The sequence below is a fragment of the Takifugu rubripes genome, chromosome 8 (genome assembly GCF_901000725.2).
Source record: "Takifugu rubripes chromosome 8, fTakRub1.2, whole genome shotgun sequence".
NCBI lineage: Eukaryota > Metazoa > Chordata > Actinopteri > Tetraodontiformes > Tetraodontidae > Takifugu > Takifugu rubripes.
The window spans coordinates 7,676,150-7,697,817 of NC_042292.1; the positions used below are offsets into that span (position 1 = coordinate 7,676,150).

The 21,668-nt window shown below is 47.3% G+C and overlaps 1 protein-coding gene across 1 annotated transcript; it reads left to right on the top strand.

Annotated features, from left to right (window-relative positions):
- The first annotated feature begins 265 nt into the window (after window positions 1–265).
- stk11ip (serine/threonine kinase 11 interacting protein) lies at window positions 266–19,794 on the top strand. Its single transcript, XM_029840457.1, has 26 exons — window positions 266–406; window positions 577–644; window positions 1,307–1,509; window positions 1,834–1,908; window positions 1,989–2,084; window positions 2,178–2,285; window positions 2,361–2,432; window positions 2,535–2,664; window positions 2,998–3,101; window positions 3,174–3,263; window positions 3,380–3,421; window positions 3,526–3,690; window positions 3,776–3,857; window positions 3,952–4,386; window positions 4,533–4,753; window positions 5,622–5,732; window positions 6,259–6,493; window positions 7,674–7,819; window positions 7,914–8,166; window positions 9,082–9,191; window positions 10,460–10,557; window positions 11,219–11,400; window positions 15,030–15,114; window positions 15,732–15,814; window positions 18,220–18,437; window positions 18,942–19,794. The coding sequence occupies exons 2-26, from the start codon at window positions 578–580 to the stop codon at window positions 19,071–19,073; spliced, it is 3,543 nt and encodes a 1,180-aa protein (XP_029696317.1). The 5' UTR covers window positions 266–406; window position 577; the 3' UTR covers window positions 19,074–19,794.
- The last annotated feature ends 1,874 nt before the right edge of the window (window positions 19,795–21,668 follow it).

Consider the following 21,668-nt stretch of genomic DNA (forward strand, 5'->3'; position numbering starts at 1 on the left):
TTGCTTTATAAAGAAGTTAATGATTACGTTAGATATAACCACAGAAACTGGATATTATACTTTTATTTTAAGGAAATATTTATGTTACTTACATTATTATAACTACTGGTCAGTATATATATATTTTTTTAAATGCAAGGTGCCGAAATAATAGGTAAACATTCGTAAAGACCTTAAAATAGAAAGAAAAGAAAATCGTTCATGTTAGGAAAAAGACTATTTTCGGACCTCTCGGCCACCGTAGAGGTTGCACTCATTTGGTCACGTGACCGCGAACATGTCAACATTCGCTTTCGCTCGCGTTGCTGTGCGTCTGTTAAAGTCATACTGAAGATTTATGTGCAGGAGTGGCGCTTTGATTCCAAACTTGATGTGAGCCCTCAGTTCTCCGGCTGTCATTGTACAGGTATGTTGTTGGGAGCTAAACGTCAGCGACCTGGAAGCTGACGTTTTCTTTATTAGGCCAATGTTAGCCTTTGCGGAAGCGCACACGAATATACAAAAACTAAAGGCTGCGTAAAAGACTTGCCTCGGTGTTAAGTCCTGCTGACCTCAACCTTGTCTGGATCCTTCCAGGATGGCGGTGTCTAACAGCAGCCAATGTCCTTTGGTGCACAGCTTGGCCAAACTTCTCCGGAATGACGGTACGTTAAACAAATACGATAAATTCACGTGTGGTTTTCCTTTTCATCCAGAATCAGACACTTTGGGTGCGAAGACTTTATTAGGCCAGGACCTTCGGCATATCTGGATTTCGTCTGTGTGAAGCCCTGTTAGTGTACATAGTATTTAATCTAACAGCATTACAATAGATTTGACATAAAGCTTGTTTTGGGCCAGCTTTGTCCCTTTGGTGTGTAATGGCAAATGAAGGAGGAGGAAGGTTCTGAGATGAACTGGCATCTAGTAGCTGTGTGATTAGAGTGACACTGTCGGGCTGAAGTCCTAAGAGATAGAATATCTGTGCAGGCAGATAATCAAAACAACAGAGATGTCACTTGGAAGAGACATTGTATCACTAAGTATAATGTTCAGTAACACCAAAAGACCTCGACTTCATCTGTGGAGGGGGGAAAAGGTTGATGACCCTCTGAAAGAGGTCGGGGTTTAATAGATAGAGGAACAGGAATGTATTGGATCTGTACAAACACAAATGCTGCAGAAGCAAAAGGATGACACTCATAAATGGAGAAAGAAAACCTGCCGACCAGATGTTTAATAGAAAACTTCACTTTGGTCCTAAAATGAAGCATACACTTTTCTTTGAGTTGGAACAAATGCGCTAATTTTCTCGCCCATCCTCCAGGTGACTTGGTGCTGGATGGCAGCAGCACGCTGACCCTCACCGCCTCCAGCTTGCAGCAGCTCACCCGGATGTTTGAGCAGTACTTGCTGCCCAGGAGCAAACAGCATGGGTTCCTCGCACTGCCCTCCCACCCTGCTGACACTGCATCTCTGCTGCAGCTCCAGTTCCTCTTTGATGTGTTGCAGAAAACCATCTCCCTCAAGGTGTGCAAGGACCAGGAACACAGCCTGTTAAAATATTGTTCAGCTCTTTAACACGGTAACCTTTAAAATGAAAGATGTTTTGCGACCTTTCACCGACCCAAAAGAGCATCAGAGGCAATCGGAGGATTTCAGAAGCATTCAGGATCAGGAAAACCACCAGCTTCTCAAATTTAAATTCTTTTAAATTAGAATATGTGTGCAGGATTCTATCTTCCTCTTAACTCATTGTCACATGTGGTCACTCACTTCAATTTGATGAAAGTTTAATTCACATCAACGCCTGACATTTTGTTTATGCTGTCTTTTTAACAATTACAAAAACAGCTCATCAATCCGCCCAGTGTGAGACTTCAGTCTGTGGTGAAAATCTTTCCATTCAAGTCTCTGAAGTATTTGGAGGTAGAGTATGATTCCTGAGTGATTGTTCTGTTACGAAGGGGTAAAAGTATCATTTTCCACCTTGTTTCTCTGCTAACCAGCTGAAACAGATCCCTCCTCACTGTCTGGAAGGTCTCAGAGGTATTTATTCCCAATTGGAAATCTTCACATGTTCCAAGAGCCTCAACACCCTGGAGGTACCTTTTGTTTTCAGGTCATTTGGCTGAATAGATCGTATTCATTTTGGTTTGTTGGAAAATAATTGTGTGCGTTGTTATTTGATTTGCTAGGAGCTGCTTTCTCTTTGTGGAGGTGACCTGAGCTCAGCGCTGCCTTGGCTGGAGCTGCACACCCTCAACTTCAGCTACAACTCTATTGTGTGTCTGGATCAGTCATTAGTAAGACACACTTATATACACACACACATACACACAGAGTGTACTCCTGTTAACTCACCCTCTTTCTTTTTGCAGAGTTTACTCAACGCCCTCAAATCTTTAGATTTAAGCCATAATAAGATTCAGGAGTGTGCAGAATTTCTAAAGGTTCCTCTTTATCTCATTGTGTTTCATTTAAAATTCTTTTTTTCCAGACCCCCCCCCCCCCCCCACTCTTGACTTTTTCTTCTGCTTTTCACTGTCTCACAGCCCTTGAGTGAGCTGCAAACCTTGATCCTGTCCTACAATCGCCTGCAGAGGGCGCCAGAGCTCAGCCTGAGCACCCGGGCCAAACTGGTCACGCTCAACCTCAGGAACAATGAGCTGGAGACTATAAACGGTAAAGACCAACTGGGCCAATCCATCCAAGCGTGTGGATAAGAGTGAGTGAGTGAGTGAGACCTAAACAGGAAGTTGAGCACACAAATGAAAATGTGCTGACCAGCCAGCAGATTTTTCCAAGACAAACAGTCCCCTTTTCTGGTCCGGGATGTTTATCATGGCGCAGTGTAGCAATAGATCACCTTACATCTAGTTGTTTGTTAGGTGTTTGGAGGTTACTGGAGAGTTGCTCAAGAGTGAGAAATGTGAGCTACAGTTTTTGTGTCTTCCCTGTGCAAACTGTTTGTTTCTGATGGGTGGCCTCTCGTTGCTGTCCCGTTTTGTCAAATAGGTGTCGAACAGTTATCTTCACTCCAGCACTTAGACCTGGCCTACAACCTCCTGTTGGAGCACTCCCAGCTTGCTCCCCTCTCCCTGCTGCACTGCCTAAACACTGTGAGAAAACACACAGATGCACACACACATTTATTGTTCAGACGACTTAACTCAGTCCAGTGCCTATTTTAGCTCAACCTGGAGGGCAACCCACTGTACTTCCATAAAACCCACCGCCGATGCACCACTCGACATCTCTCACCAAAGGCTGCTAACCTCAGAGTGAGTAATAATGATGCTACGCACACATGCACACACATACCTTTTACTTATCACACTATCCTTCACATATTCCATGATCGCAGCCATATTTAGCTCTTTTCTCTCTGTGTTCACAGCTTCAACTCGATGGTGTCCCACTGTCCTCATCTGAATTATCAGTAAGTTAGGAGTATTAAAGTTTTCAGATGATATTTTTAGTTGTCATTGTTTAACTGAAGTTCCTTCATCTAACCAATGAAATATCTGAAATGCTCTTGTGCAGGCTCTGCCTAGGCTGGGCCAGCAGATCCACAGTCAGAATGCTCCGCCAGCTGTCGAGCCACTCGAAAGGAGCCACCAGGAAGTGTCCAGCGGCGCTGGCGAGCTCAGTGACAGCGTTTCTGTTCCAGAATTTGGTGCAACAAACTTTCAGAAGAAGAGGAACAGGGTGAGAAAGCAGCTAACTGTGCGAAAAAATTGTTCTATTCTATTCTGTTAATCCTAATACTGAGGGCCAACAATTTGGGTTTTAGAGCAAAGTTAAAGTCCGACGAGCCAGCATATCTGAGCCCAGTGACACCGATTATGAGACCCGGTGGACTTCCTCTACTGAGGGTTGGTTTTATGAAGCTAATATTTTAATAAATTCAACATCTTGCTTGGGTAATTTGCACAGATGCTATTGAAGAAAATGTCACCTCTCCATCAGGTATGGTGCTTCCTCACCAGCAGGAGATTGAGCGCATGTCCAGCTTCAGAGATCAGCTGGGCGAGGATTGGCTGAGGTACCAACATCACCTCGACAGAGCCTCCCCCAACTACCAGCCATGTACACAAACTCCACCCCTCCCCAATGGTGGGAACGCCGCTGCTCTCCCTTCTCTGTCCCCAAATACCCTGGATGTCCTCCCGCCTCCTCGGCACTCAGAGACAGCGGTAGATCCAAGTGACGAAGTCGAAGACCTGGAAACCGAGTCGACCCTGCAGTGGCCTGGTCACAGCCCTCAGCCTACAGAGTCCACCCTGGAGGACAGCGTGCTGGACGGTCTGCCGCTCAGCCAAAGAAGGCCGAGGGCGGGGTCTAAAGAGTTGACAAATTGGGACAGTGAAGACTCCAAGGAGGATGAAGAGGAGGATCTTGGAGGTAAGAGTTTAGCCACCTTCTCGTTTCTCAAGACACATGAAGGTGACCGTGGACAAGAGCTTCTGTGGGGGGGCAGCCAGGATTGGTCAGTATTAAAAGTAAGATGCGTTGATTGCAGGATTCTGATCCTTCTTCTTTTTTGTTAGTGGACCTCTGCCACCCCCTGCTGGTGGGCATCTTATCTGACAAAGAGGAAGACGACGTCGGGGGGACGAGGGACGGCAGCAGCCTGAGGAGGGAGGTGTTTCTGTGCATCAAGCAGGGTTTGGCGTTGGAGGTGGACATGAAGCACGGCCGGGAGAGATGCCGTTTAGAGCTCAGCAGTCTGGCTCGGGTGAAGACCACAGAAGCCGTCTGGACCCGTGGGGTGAGACAAGGGAACCAGTGCAAAGATGTGGTTTTAAGTGTTCACACCTTTGCATATTCACTGTCAGGTTGGCAGTCATACTTATGTTCAGATAGAGATAATCTTGCATTTTTTGTTTCATCTTAAAAGAAGTTTCCAGGAGCTTAGTAAGTATTGCAGTACCACTTGCAGTACCGACCCAGTCAGGGTCGGGCAGCGTAGCATTGTTTTAGGCTAGACCATAAAACATTTGGATGACTTTGGCCTTATAGGGCCGTTTACGCGATGATGAAAACGGGTTCGTTGCTTATGCACCTTTTGCTCACATGAGAATAATGCCCGGAGTTCCTGAACCCACAAATGGTGAAACAGGGCTGCAGAATGAACAGTTTTGCTTGCATCTCATTGTAAACAGGAATGTCTCCACATGCGTATTAATCTATTAGAGAGGTCACTTGTTGTAACTCCACTGTTTCACTACAAACTTAGATCGCCATCTACTGGCTTGGCATGCTCGCGACCACTTCTTTAGTCCTCATCACGAATCTGAGGGAACTTTCATTGTTTTCACACCATCTCCACGTGAACACAGAGCACTTTTGGAAATGCAAAAAATAAATCTTTCTGTTTCTGGTGACAACATTGTAAACATGGCATCCATTGTACCTGCCACTGATTTGGTCCATAAATGGAAGCAACTACCTTTGTTTTAGGAAATCTTCTGATAGTTTCTGATTCAGCACCTTTTGTGTGTCAGTGCTCAACCCTGTGGAAGAACCCAGCATTGCCAACTGTTGCTTCGTATTTTCCTTCTAATCTTCTATGTTGCTGTGTTTTGGACCTGTTTAGGCATTTTTATACCCTCGTTTTATTTTCTTACTTCTCTCAGGAGACCCAGGAGGTGCTTCCAGCTATGGAGCTTCATTTTGATTACATCAGCAAGGACAAGAGAAGGAGGTGCTACGTCCTGCTTGATGACGACCCTCATCAAGCGCTGCAGGTTAATTAGGCCCCTCCACGCACCCACACACCCTCCAGCGTGAGCAGAATTCTTTAACATCCCCTTCATGTCCAGTCTCGCGGTCTGCTCTCTGCTCTTATTATCATGTTTTAAAGGTGAGATCACCTCCACAGCATATTTGCAGCCATTAGTACCCATTGAGCAACCTCTATTCTCTGCCAGATGTCATTTCTTACACAGGGAGCTAAAATCAATTCTGCAGTTTATGTGTTTTTCAGATCTGTTTTAAGCCCTGAGGGAATTAAACCCCCTCTAGGAGACGGCCTGTCCAAGCATGCACAGGTCGAGCACGTATTTTATGGTGGCAAAGCTTGTGTTTTGCTCTTGAAGTCAATTTTCACAAAAAAGTCAACGGCTGAATCTCCGATTTGCCGGTGATTGCTAAAAAAAAACCTACGCCTCATCTCCTTTTCTCCGCCTGCTCATGATTCCTGGTCGTGGTTTGACTTTTCCTTTGGTGATCAGCATCAAAACATTTGGTGAATCATTATTATTTGCTGATCAGGCCCTGACGGATGTGCTGACAAATGCGGTGGAGGAAAACCAGCGGCGTGAGTCTGACGTCCGTCCCCGCTGCACTCGCCTGCAGTGCCTGCGCTGCAGGTCTGAGGTCACCTGTCGGGACGAGGGAGAGGAGGAGGAGACTCTCAGGAGGAGGATGAGGAAGGCCTTGATGCTGACAGGTGGTCTTGAAGATCAGGATGAAGAGGAGGAGATACACAGGGAGGACGACACCCGAGGTGAGAGGGACAGACACAGAAAATACCTGAAATTTTTTTGTTATCCAGAATTTTCTCTTTTTTGCCTTTTTTTTTTTTTTTTGAGGTTCCATAGCCAGAATAACATCGGTAACCACTCAAATACACATTGTTTGGGAGAGTTTTTTAAAGTTTAAAAGAAAGCAGCAGAAACATGCAGAAAAGTGCTGTTGTTGAAGTTAGGAGTGAACAGTTGCCAGATGGTAAAAGGCTTCTTAAAACAGAATCCAATCTGGATTTGACAATAAACAAATGGCACATCTTTGCTGAAAACGATGCCCGAGCATCCAGAGTGTTTGAATTCAGGGTTTTTTTCGCTTGCGGCCTTGACTCGGTGTGAGTCACGCACACAGGTGATTCACGCACGGCCTCCCCTGCACACTTAACAAGCGTTTGAATTTTCCACATCGTTAAATCATCATGGGTCTGATGTCATAACAGCAGATGTCAGACAAGGTCAGGAGTTTCACCTGCCACGTTGTCAAACTCCTAACGCTTCAGCTCGGATGGGCTGTGGGGACCCGTCCGCAATTAACCCCGTTTCTTTCTTTTTGCCGAGCGTCCCAGGTTCCCACCACTGTAATCGGACAGATGTTGCCCCTTTGCTCCCACAGCTGCCACCTAGCACTTTTGGGTCAAGCCTTACATTGAGGCCTGTCCAGGCATGTGCACCAGCTTTGTTCCACAGATGTTTTGGTGTTTTTTTGGAACCACTTCTCTTTTGTTAGTGTGCTTACTCTGCTGCTTTGATTAGATTTCAGGCAGTAAATACCAACATCACTTGCCTGTTTACGGACTTACACGTCTGTCAACCAGCAGAAGCAAACGGGAAATTCCTGCTCTGCAGACCCAAAAAACAATGCTCCTATCCTCTTTTGTCAGACTACATTTAGTCATTAGTGATTTAAGTGTCCCAACATGGTTTAAAATGTTGGATAAACAAACCTTGAAAAAAATGCAGCTTCCAATTTAAAACCAAATACCCTCAGGTCAACAACTGGTTTTCTTGCAATGACTGATTCTGGCCACCAGGGTGAGCACATCCCTTTCCTGTCTGTTCTTTTTGCAAATTTAAATTCGTTTATTGCTGCTCTGGTTTGACTCTGAAAGCATTCAGATTTATTCTACTTGCCTCCATTTATGATTGCATTTTTCCTAATAGGTAGTGTGACTATTTGCCCAGAGTGTGGCAGCGATCAAGTGGTCCAGCTGGCTGGCCCACCGGGTCCCTACAGCAGCACACCAATAAATAACTCCTCAATACAGGACAGCGACGTCAATGTTCCAATCAACCAAAGCCTGCAAGAGGTCAGTGATGCTCTCTTGACCTCTGTAGCCAGCTTTCCTTCTAAACCTTTTGTAGAAAACTGATCATTTCTCTGTCATTGTAATGTTCATTCAGGATGAAGGAACAGATGTTAGCATTAGTGGCAGCTCTCTTCCGGAAGCCGGCACCACTACAGAAGATCCAACCTTCATCACTGCCCAAGGAAGCTCCTTCTTTATCGGAGATGGTCAGGGTGACGTCTCGAGCATCTCCTCCAACGCGGACAGCCAGAGTAAGGACGGCCTGTTCGGGAGCTACTGCTACACCTCCACAGGTGCTACACCGCCCGAGCTCCACGCTCCACCTGCTGGGAGATCCACGCCACACGGTGAGCTTGAGTGATGATTTCAAAGTCGGAAACGGGAACTTCCTGCACAAACGAAACAGTGACCGCTCTCTGTTGTTAAATGAACCCTCTCTATGGTTGCATGATGCACAATATAGACCCATGCAAACCTTCAAATTGTCACATTGCTGATCTCAACCATCTCGCCACCCACCCCGAGATGGGAAGCATTTGCTAATAACGCGTGGCGCCGAGATCCCTCCGCTTCGTATCTCTGCGATAGCGTCCGATTTCTCCCACATGTCGCTGCCATTTTTAGACAAACCACATGTGTGAGGAGACAGATTGGAATCATTACTGGAAGTGATGGTAGAGGAATGAAAGCTGCCGAGAGGAGGAGGGTTGGAGTGGTAATAACAGTTCGCTGTGTCTTTCTGTAAACTGCAGCAGCATATAATCTGGTCTGTGGGAGCGACCTCTTTTGCACTCATCCTGAAAGCAGGAAGGCTTCTCTAGGTGTCTGTTTTCACAGACGCAGACACCGTTTGGGAGGTCCCATTTTGCCCGGACAGACAAAAACACCTGTCTCCCCCGGCGTACATCTTTCACCCCCTCATCTAAAGGATCGTACGCTTTTTTTTCCCGCTGCTCTGTTTGCGCTCTTTCCAAATGAAAGGGTTTGTTTTGGCTTCTGCAGCTCCGAGCCCTGTCATTTTTCAGCTGCTGTAACCATTAATCAATGTTCAGATTGCCTCCGTCGGTGCATTTCATTCCGCCGGAGGGAGGTTGGCTAATACCAATCTCCTGCAGCAAAGTCTGGAAACGGTTTAATCCAAAACCAGCGCATATTTGAGCCTTTGCATCACCCCCGGGGCGACTCAAGATATCATTTAATGGGTAAAAAAAGGAAAAGATTCATTTATTTTGGAGGCTGACCGACTGTTGCTGTGTCTACAGATGATTTGGACCTGCTCTCCGATAACGACTCGGCCGTGGACCATCGGCTGCAGCTTTTCCTGGATGTGGACGTCTTTGAGGAGGAGGAGGAGCTTAAGTCTTTCCTGAAGGTATAAAAGTGTGAGGCAGGAAAACTGGGCTGTAAGCAGGGAAGCAGCGCTTTTATGTCCTACATTAAGTGAACAAATGGGCCAAAATACTCTGATTTATTAAATTCAGAGAGTTTTGTGCTTTTCTCCATGTTCCTACCTGGTCTGGGTTGTTGGAGGCAGCAGTGTTGATACGCTGCCTTCTCCTCTTATACCTCTCCTTGTTTTAGCCTCTCACCTTTGCTTTGGGAGATCTTTCCCAGAAGCAAACCAACCCAGAGGCTCCCAGGTTAACCCTTCTAGATCGCGATCACTCACAAAAAAGTCTGACTACTTTCACCTCCAATGAAATGGGTGACTGAGAATCTCCCCACAGTAGCTCATAACATCCAGATGTTTGTTCCGACCAGTTTGTCTTTAAACATTTGATCCCATAAAAATTGAAACCCGTGACACACCTGGCTTTCTTTTCACAGGTACCTCAGTGATGTGTCAGATAAACCCGGCCCAAATGTCCAGAATGTGACCAAAAAAAGCAAAGATAGAAATCTTGTCGCGTTGGCAGGAAGTAGCGGGTTCACATCAGACTCCATTGTTCACAGTATGAAGCTGATTGAGAAAATAGGTTTTCGGGGCCATTAAGTTCTGACTGGAGCTACTTTTCAGGCAGGAACCAGTGTTGTTGGCAGGCTGTGGCGTTCAGGCTGCATCTGCGTGTGACTGATTCCATGAACGTTTTGGTGCTGCTGTTATTGTTTCTTCAGTGGCTGCAGTCTGACAGCCAATCGTATCTCCTGCTCAGCCAAAGCCATTCTGCTGTAATTAGTGGTGACAGCTTTAATACCTACAACACTTGAGATGCGGTTTCACCCCAGTCATGAATATTGTCGATAAATCCGCAGGGATCCACTGTGTCGCCCTTATTTGCTACGCAGTGCACCCTGGGAGCTCTTTAAACTTGCCGGCCTGTTTGCATTTCTCTGTCGGACACCTGAAGAAGAAAACCAAGAGCGGAACTGAACCGGGGCCATCGCTGCTGGAAACAGGAGGTTCCGTTCTGTTCCTCTCAGCCGTGTTTGTTTATGCAGGGATGGGAGCCGGTCGCAGTTTCACCAGTTTGAGAGGAAACGAGGCCGAACACGGCCCGAGGGTTTGGTTTTAAATCCCCGCAGAGCCGGCGAAACTGGTGTCAGCTGAGTTCAGGGTTGCGCAATGTCGACTTTGTATTATTCTGCTGCTCGACCATTGTCCTCTGTGCTCAAAGTGGATTTCTCTCTGTGTGTATTCAGATGTCAGCCATCAAGTTTGGGGAGCTGGGGGAGGTTCCATCTCTGCTGGTCGTCTCAGACCGACGCATCTATTTCTTGGAAATAACATCGGAAATCCAGTGAGTACATCGTCACATAGCGTTTGTTTTTATACTGTCGATCCGAGAGCATTGGATTTTCTATCCATTATTGAGCCCTCTTTTTCCAAGAATGCGGAGGGGCTGGAAATGTCCGCTATTGCTCAGACAAACTAATTTTGAAGACTTGCAGATGATACAGGCAACAGCATCACTGATGCCTCCGGAGGCTGACTGACCTTTGGGGTCTCGTTCCTCGTCCCCAGGGCATCACTGTTGCCTCCAGATGCCTGTGCAGCATTACAATCAAACACTGCTGCCTGATCCAAGGAATTTCAAATCCACCTGGAACAGACAGTAAAATATCAATGGAACAGATTCTAAATGGGGCGCCATTTTGCTGTGAGTGCCTGGGATGTAAACACTCCCATCGCCCCTTTAGGTTGTGGATTTTATTGCATAACCGGTGCAGGTTTCTGGGTCACATCTTGAGAACACATTAACCCGACGTGGACTGAAAGTCCTTTCTCTGTTCTCCTCCTTATCCCGCCAGGTAAAACGGGATCAGTTATTGCCACATATGAGGCCTCATCATGTACAAGAAATGTATCTTTTAGCGTATAAAGCTAATAGGTGCTGCTTTGGTACCCAGGTTCCATTTTGTAGCATTTTCCTGCCGTCTAACTCGTCCTTTCCCTCCCAGCAAAGACCAGCTGTCTGATTGGCTTCAGAAGCGTGACAGCCACCCCATCGTGGAGCTGAGCTACTTGGAGGTGGGACTGGGCTCTCAGAGCATCCACATGCAGTTCGGAGACGGGGGCGCGGCGTACACGCTGCTGGCGAGGGACAGTTTGCGCTGCAAGCGTTTCTTCGGCCTGCTCACAGGTAAACTGAGACCAACACACAAAGCGTTTGATTTCTAATTTTTCTTAGAGGAGAATTAAATTGTGGGCTCAGTCTGTAACAGTGGAATCCTACTGGCAGGTATCAGAATAGCCCGTTCCCCTCACAAACCATATATGTGCTATGACAGGCAGATTTCTGCCCCCTCCCCCGAAGGAAAACCTCGTAGAACGTCTGGAGAAATATGGAAAATGAATCCGACAATAACCAGTGTGGGGAAAAAAACGTACTGGCACAAGTGGCAAGGTTTTTCCGCTCGTGCACATAATCCTTCGTTTTGTTTTTGTAGAAAACGTGACGAAAACGAGGTTTTCCATAATTATCGTTTCATATTAGCAGAAATAGAAAACACGTGGGCGAGAAGTGACGTTTTTTTTCCACAAACACTCGTGATCCTGCTCAGCTTTCACTCCAGTTGAGATCCAACTTGAGGTTTTTTTTTTTTTTTTTTTGCACATAATGGCTTTGATTCCCATTTTTGGGCTGGTTTTGAGTTGAGTGTCTGCAGCAGGCCCAAGTCACCGTACTCATCCCATGTCAGGACCCATTTAGAGCTCATTAAAGTCACCGGGGCGAGAGGTTGAAACGTGCTGCGGTTGGCTGTAAAGTTTCACCACAGGTGAAACGATCTGTAATTAGCATCGATATGAGTCACACGTGACATATTTATGTGCCAATAATGGGAAAACCCAAGCCCGACATTTCCTTTGACCCACCGGTGGAAGTTGAAACACGTCCTTGTGTGTCTACGTTCAGCCTGAGGCCTCAGTGGTTGTGCTGATAATGTAGAATTCTGTCAGTGATCCTGAGCAGGTTTGACTGTTTGAAAAGCTTTAAGCCCTCATGGAATCCTCCCGTGTTGACTTAAACCACATAAATCCTCTCAGATTTTGATGCATTTAAATGACTAATAACCCAAATTATGTTGATTCGTGAGGTCTTCGTGACCCCACCTCCGGCCAAGCGGCTCCGACAAGTGACGAAACTCCTGCATTCCGCGGTAATTGAAGCATTGTGTTGCTAAGGGCACGCTCCGGTTTTCCAATTCAGTTTTTCAGACGTCACTTGGTTGGTGCACAATCAAGCAAACATCCTCATTTTTGGATTTTTCCAGTGGAAAAAGAGAGATATTGCGATACGTATGGCTTCATTACAGGCAGAATGGGTTTCTGAGGTATGAAGAGACACAATGAACGCCGTTATTATAGAAGCAGTTATCAACATTTGCTGTAAATAGCTCTCATGTGCCAACACTTCTCTTTTTTTCACTTCCATTCTGCCCTCTCAGAGCTTTTTAATGTCTAATTTCATAAACAGTTTATTTAGCCTGCTTTAGTCTTGGCTGAAAAAGCTTCCAAATTGCTTTCGGGAACACTACAAAGGTCGTCCAAGAGGCAGCGAGCGAGCCGATGCCAGCGAGGATTGTGTTGGTTTGATGTAACCTAGGTGCCTCCTAAAAATAGTCGCTGGTCCCGCTGACTTTGGCGTCCGCCTGCCAAAAGCTACGTGTGAAGTACATCGTGTTTACATTTGGCTCTTCAACAACAAGTCGCTGCTTTTGCAGGCCGGCTTCCCTTGATGCCGGAAAAGCCTTGAAAACAGCTGCTTCCAGGCTCGTTCCAGAGAGGCGTGTTGAGGGTTAACTGTAACAAAGCCTGTCCACCGTCCGTCCTGGCCTCCCGCACCAGGGCGAGGAGATGAGAGGGAAAAGACGTCTGTTCCAGCTTTATTGAAACGTGAGCGATAACACGAGACGTCTGAACGCTGCAGCCGACAGACACAGAGATGAGCTTCTTGCTGCTCTGTTTTCCTTGGCTCACGCGTTCGCACAAATTTGTCAGCTTTCGTTGTTGGACGTCCACAAAGATTTGTGCTGTGAGCGGGAGACGTTTGAACTGAAACAGGCTCAGATCGACGTCTGCACACGCTCAGCCGTCACCTTTACTAGTCCCCTCTACTGCCCCCTCAGCCTGGAGGTCATCTGATCCTCTGGCGAGTGTGAGCTTGGCTTCCTGCCCGTGACGTGGCAGGCTGCGAGCCATCGGCGGCGTTTTTATGGGCCTTTGTACTTTGGAAACTAAATAAAAGAATTGAACAGAAAAAAAGGAAATAAGAACTGACATTTAGAGGGGGAAAAGTAGAGCAGGAGAGGGGAAGAGCAACTTTTAACCTTCTCAACATGTCTAGGAAGAGTCGGCAGCAGAGCTTGCTTTAGTTTAATCAAAAGGACTCAAGTTTAAGAGGAAAACGGAGATATGCTTCAGGGGACTGAAGCCTGCAGGAACAACAGCACCAAAGTCAAATGCCGCCTGCCACCGATTAGCTTGGTCTAAACAGCGGCACTGGATCATTAGCATTAGCCGTCCTCTGAACAAGTTGCCACGCTAATTCTATCGACCCTGAGAGTCGTCGTCTGTTAACTGTGGCGAGTCAAAAGCTACCGTATGTTCTGGACTATATGTTGCTCCGGAGTTTAAGTCGCACTAGCCAACAAATGCATAATAAAGAAGAAAAATAGATATATAAGTCGCACTGGACTATAAGTATTGTCATTTTGGGGGGAAATTTATTTGATAAAATCCGAGACCAAGAACATACATTTCATCTTGAAAGGCAATTAGCATGGATTAGCAATAGGGTTACGGTATGCTAACGTAACAAATTCTGCTACATGACCCACAACGAACTGAGTACGTGTCTGCTTTGTTAACGTAACATATTAACAGTTGTTCAGATGACTATAGCATGAAGAACATCCGAGCAAGTTTACCAAACAATCAAGTCTAACTCCATAGATGAAGCACCGCTTCTTCTTCTGCGTCGCTAAAGGAACTTGTTCCTCAGGTACACACGCCTAGAGCGCCCTCTTGCGGTTGTCATTGTGAAAATAACGAACATGTGAAATTCTGTAATAATGTATTTATAAGTTGCTCCGGAGTACAAGTCGCACCCCCTGACAAACTATGAAAAAAAAGTGCGATTTATAGTCTGGAAAATATGGTAATGTGACAAATTCCCTCTGTAGATGTCGAAATCCAAGCGTGTTCCTCCGGCAAACCCTGAAGTTTGGAGTCAGATGTTTGGCTCCTTGATGCAGGGGCATCCCCCTTCTTCTGTGTCATTGTCGGCATCAATGACACGCTGCCATCGGTGAATGGCAGCGTGACCCAGCTCATTGTGTTCACAGCATTTTCTCACCCTGCTGTTTCTTTTCAGCTGAAATTTTACACCTGCAGCTCAAAGGCCTTTGGCGTTCCTCCCCAAGTTACAATAGCCAAAGAAGAAATCTGAGGTCAAGTTCGGCTTTCACGTGTAGCCCTCGTCTCCCCCCCCCGTGGGTGCGGCCATTTTAGTCTCCTGTGTCTGTCGTGTATCACTGATAAAGACCAAGGAAGTGACTCGTTTCTGTCTTCGAAATCTGCGATTTCTGTGAAGTTACGACCGAAACGGGCAACTCTCAGGGCAGCTCGGTTGGGATATCAAAGAGAGTTCCTTCTCATTGAAAATCTCCAACAATTACTGCCTCCTGTTTGAACTTTAGACGTCTTTTAATGCTACATGTAGCCTTAAGTGATCACCTTCTCATTCCCGATGTGTCAATGTTTCTGCAGGCATTGTGCGGGAGATGGCCCACAGGTCGGACAGCAAGCTGAAGTCTATCTCCACCACCAGACTGAGCCCTCAGCACCACCTCTGGTACGCCGTCCAGCAGCAAAATGGCCCACGGCCGACAGATGTGGCGCCCACAGATGTTCGTTAAGATTTCCTGAAAGTGCGCCGCTAATTGTGCAGCTAACCACACCTTAATGGGTAACATCTGTCGCGCTGCAACCCGAAGCGTGACGTCGCGTCACCTGCCAGAGTTTTCCGACGCTGAAAACAGGCGATAGGATCGTTGTGTCGGGAATCGCTGAAGTCGAATGTTTATGAGAACCAGAGCGTGATGTTGCAGAGGAGGAAGGGGTTTCTCACGAACTAGTGCACTATTGGCTGAAGTAATCAAACACTTCCGCCACACACACACACGCACACACACACGCACACACACACAGGGTCATTGTGTTGCTGCCTTCACCTGGCAAACACACTTAAAGATGAACACGTTTTTAAGAATCCTCAGCCCAGTTTTCCCACTCGGGGCCTATTATGTCAATGATCCCCCTCCCGCCTCCCTTTGGTAGCGCGCTAGCAGCTGTCGCCGCCGCGCCGTCTCAAGCTGGCGTAAACAGCGTTTGCAACTGTAATGACACAGGAGCAGGTGGAGGTGAGGCAGCAGGAGATCGCCGTGCTAACGTGTGCCATTAATCTCGCAGGCCCCTGGTGTGTGAAGACATCCAGGCAGATGTGGAGGACGGTCAGCTGCAGTTCTTCTACATCCTGGCCTTCATCCTGCAAGGTGACGTCTCATCGGCGCTCATGTCTCGTGTTTGCTGCTGATTATTCAAGTCTTTGCGGAGTTGGTGCTAAATCCTCCACAGCTGCAGTTTCCTGCCTCCTTCCTGTCTGGGTTTTGGTGTTTTTAGGGCATAAATGCAACCAGGCCTTAAAGGTAGAAGAAAGCAGAGTAGTGTCCTGGCAGCTCCTGGCTCATGCGCTTTAATGGCTTTCACATTCCCGGGGTCAGCTCACGGTCCGTGGCCTGTCTAGTCCATTCCGCTCATGCGATCTGGTCTCCAGACGTCGGACCCGAGACACGGCAAGAGGAGGACTCTTTTTGTTTGGTTTGTGTTTGTTTGCCAGGACATGTCTCATTGACATCTGGAATGTCTTTTTTTTTTTTAAATAACCGGGCACGACAACAACTACAATTATTGGGCAATTCAGCCCAAATATATCGTGTTTATGCGACGTGTCCGTCGTGCGTGCAACTCCTGTGTCACGTTTGTCCTAAATTCTGCTGCGGTACCACTGGCTGAGGTGGCGTTAGCCGCCAGGAGTCCGGGATGAGACGTGCATCCAAATACGATGACATTTTTGCTCGATTGGCGTAAATAATGGATGCAACTGAACTTTCTGTCTTCAAAGGAGATCGCAGGAGTCGAATTATGGGTGGCGTCAAGCCATCTCATCCTCCCGCAGTCTGACCTTTGACATCAACCCACTATGTATGAAGAAGTTAGCCAGCCAGGCAGCCGCCACAGCAGCATTGGAGGCCGGCCTGCCGTCCACATGCTCTCATAATTCAACACAACTGAGCTTTCAGGGGTGCTAGACCCACATTTGTGCTACTCTGGGCTGATTCTGGTTGAGCTCAGGGGTCTGCATTAATTTTATGTAACCAAACTATTGCAAGAATTTGGTTTCCGTGCGCGCATGTAAATGCACTTAATGGCTGATCTGGATCCAGTTCCGTTCTTCTGATTCCAGATTATCCGCTGGAGAACAAAGAGCCACTGTACTGGAGCTGGTGGGCACATTATCTAGAATAAATCCAACCTTAAAGGAGATCCTAATTATCTCCATTTGATGTTGCTGAGCAGAACCACAGAAGAATTAGCCAGAGGTCTGATGCCAAAATTCCAGCAGCAGTGGTCCGAGGAGGAGACGGCGGGTCTGCTCTGCTTCAGGAGCCGGTGGGGGCACCTGAAACAGGAGCATGCCTCTGCTTTATCAGCACTACCAGGGGAAAAAGACCAGGATGGGTTAGATCAGCGCTTATCAAATAGTGGGGCGCGCCCCCAGGGGGGTGGCTTCACTGCGACTACGGTGGGAGACGGGGAAAGACCGGTGTGTTTACTGTGTCTAAAAATGTTGGCAGGACAGCATGAAGCCAAATAAATGAAGGCGTCACTTAAAGACATTACACCCCAGGCACGCTGATAACACTAACCCTGGTTAACCCTAACCCTGGTTAACCCTAACCCTCACTTAAAGACATTACACCCCAGGCACGCTGATAACACTAACCCTGGTTAACCCTAACCCTGGTTAACCCTAACCCTGGTTAACACTAACCCTGGTTAACCCTAACCCTCACTTAAAGACATTACACCCCAGTCACGCTGATAACCCTAACCCTGGTTAACCCTAGCCCTGGTTAACCCTAGCCCTGGTTAACCCTAACCCTCACTTAAAGACATTACACCCCAGGCACGCTGATCAGCCGCTTGAGTTTTTTCGGCAAAAACGTGCCGAATATTGGCAACAATCATCCCGCTTTGGTCTATATTTCTTTCTTTTTTTGTTTTCTTTAATATTAATAAGGATACAATGTTATGCAGAGGTGTACTTATAACAATTTCATAGACAAATGATACTAATTATAGTGACGGGGTGGGGTGGGGGGGCGCAAAATGTTTTCTTCTTCCTAGGGGGGGCGTAACAGAAAATAATTGAGAAGCACTGGGTTAGATCAAGATGGCTGTCATTCCAGTTTAAGATCAGAACCAGGCTGGATCAAGGCTGATGTCTCTGGTCTCATCTGGAGGGGTCTGCTCTGTGGTTTCCACCCATTTTCCTTGGAATCATGTTGCAATCTGCCCGGCTGCCGTGCTAACCCTGCTAGCTGAGTTAGCGTTGGCAGGTGCATCTGAAACTTTAAGATGTACAAGACAGCAACGTAAACAGGAACAAATTCCAAACGAATGCAATAATCCATGACATTTCTGTCAGAATATCCCCTAAAGAGCCTCCCTGTGGAATGAGGCCGTCCTCAGAGATCTGATTGATGTAATCAGACGTGCGGCTGCATTGTGACCCTGACGTACCTGCAGGCAGCAAACGTGCCCCGATCCGCCTTCAGTGCTCACACAGATGACTTGAGCGGCTGACATGTGTGAACGTTGCTCCCGTCTCTTTCAGACAGCGTCTGGCAGTCTTTGACCATCCTGGCGACCAGGGAGACCCTCTACCTGCTCCAGGAGGACCACCAGTGGAGGAAGGGGCCCGGCGAGCTGGCGGCGGGCGAGGCGAGCAGCGGCGCCTTCACCGTGCTGGAGAGCCTCCCCATCAGCTGCGTGAGCTCGCTCCGCCTCTGGCCCTCAGACGGGTGCAGGATGGACATCGAGCTGTTCGACGAGGCGAGTGTGAGACGAGCACGAGAATGTGACAGACACACAACGTCCAACAATGAAGGTTTTACTGCTTGAAGAGACTGATGTAAACACGCACGGTGAGCAGAAGTGTTTCTAAAGATTAAACGTGGTGGAAGCCAGCAGAGGTGAGGCTCTGATCTGAAGTGTGGGCTCTGGGGTAGCTGGAAGCTCCTAACTAAACCAGTAAAAGCAGGTATTTATAGCGCGGCGCTTGGTGTTGATTCGTCCCACATGTTGGTCCCGTCGCTGCTCTGGAAGCCGATCGCTCTAATTGTCCCTGTTTTCACTCTCGCCTGCAAACACAACCGCACAATTTGTCTCCTCGCTGCTGCTGAGAACAGCTTTTGTCCGACCCAGCATCAATAAATGTCCTTTTGTTGTTGTGTTTTACGGCTGCAGTTTAATCCTGGACGCAAACAAACAGGAGGGGATCTATCGCAGTTGGTTTCCATGATCCTCTTTTAATACGTTGACCTTTTCCTCCCTCAGACGGTGAAGCAGGAGAAGACCTGGTGCGTCCGCGCCGAAGGTGCCGAGCTGCTCCAGGGGCTGCTGGCCTGGGTCAGAGCGCAGTGGGAGGCCATGTTCGGCGTCAAACTACAGACCCATCTGCACGACTGAGTCACATTAAGGCTGAAAACCTGCATGAAAGAGACTGTTGTCATTGGTGGCAAAGTTGGGCTTAAAAAAAATCCAATCTGTTGGTTTGACTTCAGAAGTGCGTCTTGAATTCTAACTTCGTCTGAACAGTTTGAAAGTAGCCTTCCAGATTGTGCTCTCATGTTTTATGAGTGGGAACATGTTTCTGGGAGATATTCAGCCTGGAAGCCAAGAACTCTCAAACGTTCGTGCCCGTCCAGCCCATAAAAACCCACATTGCATCAGTTCCCCTCCAGAAATGCAGTTTCAACAGCGAAAAACAGATTTGTGCCTTATTTCTTCTACATGCTGGAACTCGATAAGGCATCAAAGCTGAGAAAGTTGCTGAGTCCACATTGGTTTTTGGGTGCACAGAGTCAAAGTCACGCGCTCGCTGTGAGGCTCGGGGTTCTACTTAGAGGTCAGGACGCTGTCTCACACACCTCCGTCCCCTTAATAAGTCTTGTGATGCGTCTCTGCGCCTCGTCATGTGAGCACAAAAGGAGGTCAGGACTGTTCAGGAAAACAGTATTTTTTTGGTTCTTGTTTCTTTTTGGTGTTTGGGATTTAACAAAAGTTGATGGTGTGAAAAATGCACAACCTGCACTGTTAACTTATGTCTGTTAGCTTGTCAATGAGGGGGAAAAAGTCTTATTTTTCTATGAATCTGTGACTTATGTGTAGAATACAAAAGTGACGTGTTTACCTGTGTGGTTTCTTCATTCATTCAGAAGAAGCAGCTTTGGTGTGATTTGGTCTCGCCCAGGCTGGGCCGGATTTCTGTTCCACTTCCTTAATAAAGTCTTTTCCTTGTAACTTACCTGAAACCTTTCACCAGCTTCAGAAACAATGAGTCACACCTGAGGTATTCGGCTCCTTTCGGAGCACACCAAAGGCCGTCCCCAACTAATCCAGGTGATAAAAGGTTGCTGTTCCCCACAAGCGGCTGCGCTTCATCCCATCTGCTTAATCGCATTATTCCCAGCTGCGGCAGCAGGGCAGGAATGCTAAAAATGCGCCAAAGTAGTCATGGATATTTGATTACTGGGTGAAAACTTGTGCTTGGTTACACAGGCTTCTTTGTGCCACTTAACACCGTGCTGCTGGCCCCGCCCCTCCAAGCCTCCATCAGAGCACCTTATCTCTGCATGGCTGTTTCTCGAGGGGGGGGGGGTTTCCAGGTAGGCCCGGCTTACCAGGTCAATGTAATTCCAATAACCTGTATTTGGTGAGGAAAAGAATGAAAAGCATTGCTAATATCCTCCTAGCATCTTAGCATAAAGGGAGCTGCGCACCGACTGTTCCACCCCATTACTCGCTGCGGAAGCAACTAACGAGTGCTCAAACTGTTCCAGGTCCGAGACGTTATCAGGGGGGGCAATAACAGCCACAAATCAGCCCAAGTGTTGGCTAACGTCTGGGTGCTTCTCCGTGCAGCTTTCAGGTCCTTCACTAAACTAATTTCCAGCTTCGTCACGTCGTGTTCCTGTTGGAATAGCAAAGATGTCGCTGGCATCAGTGGACCTGCCACCATCACTCTGTTCTGGCACATTTCTGTCTTAGGGAGCGTCTTTACAGATGTGAATCACCTGTGGAGAACAAATATCTGAGTGTTGATGCTTGTGAGCTCAGGCAGGTCCACACAAGAGCGCGTGCTGAGTGCCCCGCAGCCAGCCACTTTTATAGGCCATTCTTTGCACAAACAACTATTCCAAGGCTCAGTTCATCACCTAAACTCACCCCAGCAACCCTGACAGTCCATTTTCAATCAATCAAGTTTTTGTTTTTCGGAGAACTTGGAGGGCAAAGGTCAAAAATGGCTGTGACCTTAATCCGTACATCCACATTATGGCGAATTCTTGATAAATAAAGGTGGCACTAACTGTCAGTTCCAAAGTTCCCTAAAATGTTTCAGGTGAGTTCCTACCAGCAGTTGACTCAATACGGCAAGAAAAAACGTCTCTGGTGTAAATAATTTTTCTGGTCTTGACAAAATCAAGCTGTGTTTTGTTCTTTCTTCGGGGGGATCGGTGTCCAAGCGCAACTTTTCCCCTCAAAGAAAAGGTTTAATTGAAAGCAAAGAATGCAGGTACATAAAACTGGAGTGAATGGCAAAGTACATGTGCATCATTAATCCCATTTTATGGATGTGAAATGGCATCTGGGACCATTTTCTCACTCTTACATGCCCATATTAAGCCATGCATTTCACATTTTTATGACGCTTCCCCATCTGTTAATTGTTCATTTTCTCTTGTATTTTCTGCAAACGGCCGTTGCCGCCCTGCCAAGAGTAAAATACTTTGGTTTTTGGGCCTAAACTGCGATCAAATTAATGAGCCCAGAAACTCAGTTTTCAAAAATCCATGAGTCATAACGGCTCCACACCGTGAATTCATGTCGCGGAGTTATGGGGAGGAAGCAGCAAATCCAGCGAAACACTCAAACACGACCGCAACATGTGGGCCCGACAGTGTAGACGGTCCGTTTCAGGCTCCCTCCACCCCTGGTGCCACCTCCATCTGGGCCCGACAGTAGGTTTCAGGCTCCCTCCACCCCTGGTGCCACCTCCATCTG

Bases quoted from the DNA above. Each gene is read 5' to 3' on its own strand.
- stk11ip (XM_029840457.1), top strand. From the start codon at position 578: ATGGCGGTGTCTAACAGCAGCCAATGTCCTTTGGTGCACAGCTTGGCC. The intron at 4,387-4,532 runs GTAAGAGTTTAG...CTTTTTTGTTAG, and splicing joins TGAAGAGGAGGATCTTGGAG to TGGACCTCTGCCACCCCCTG. The intron at 15,115-15,731 runs GTACGCCGTCCA...TTAATCTCGCAG, and splicing joins AGCCCTCAGCACCACCTCTG to GCCCCTGGTGTGTGAAGACA.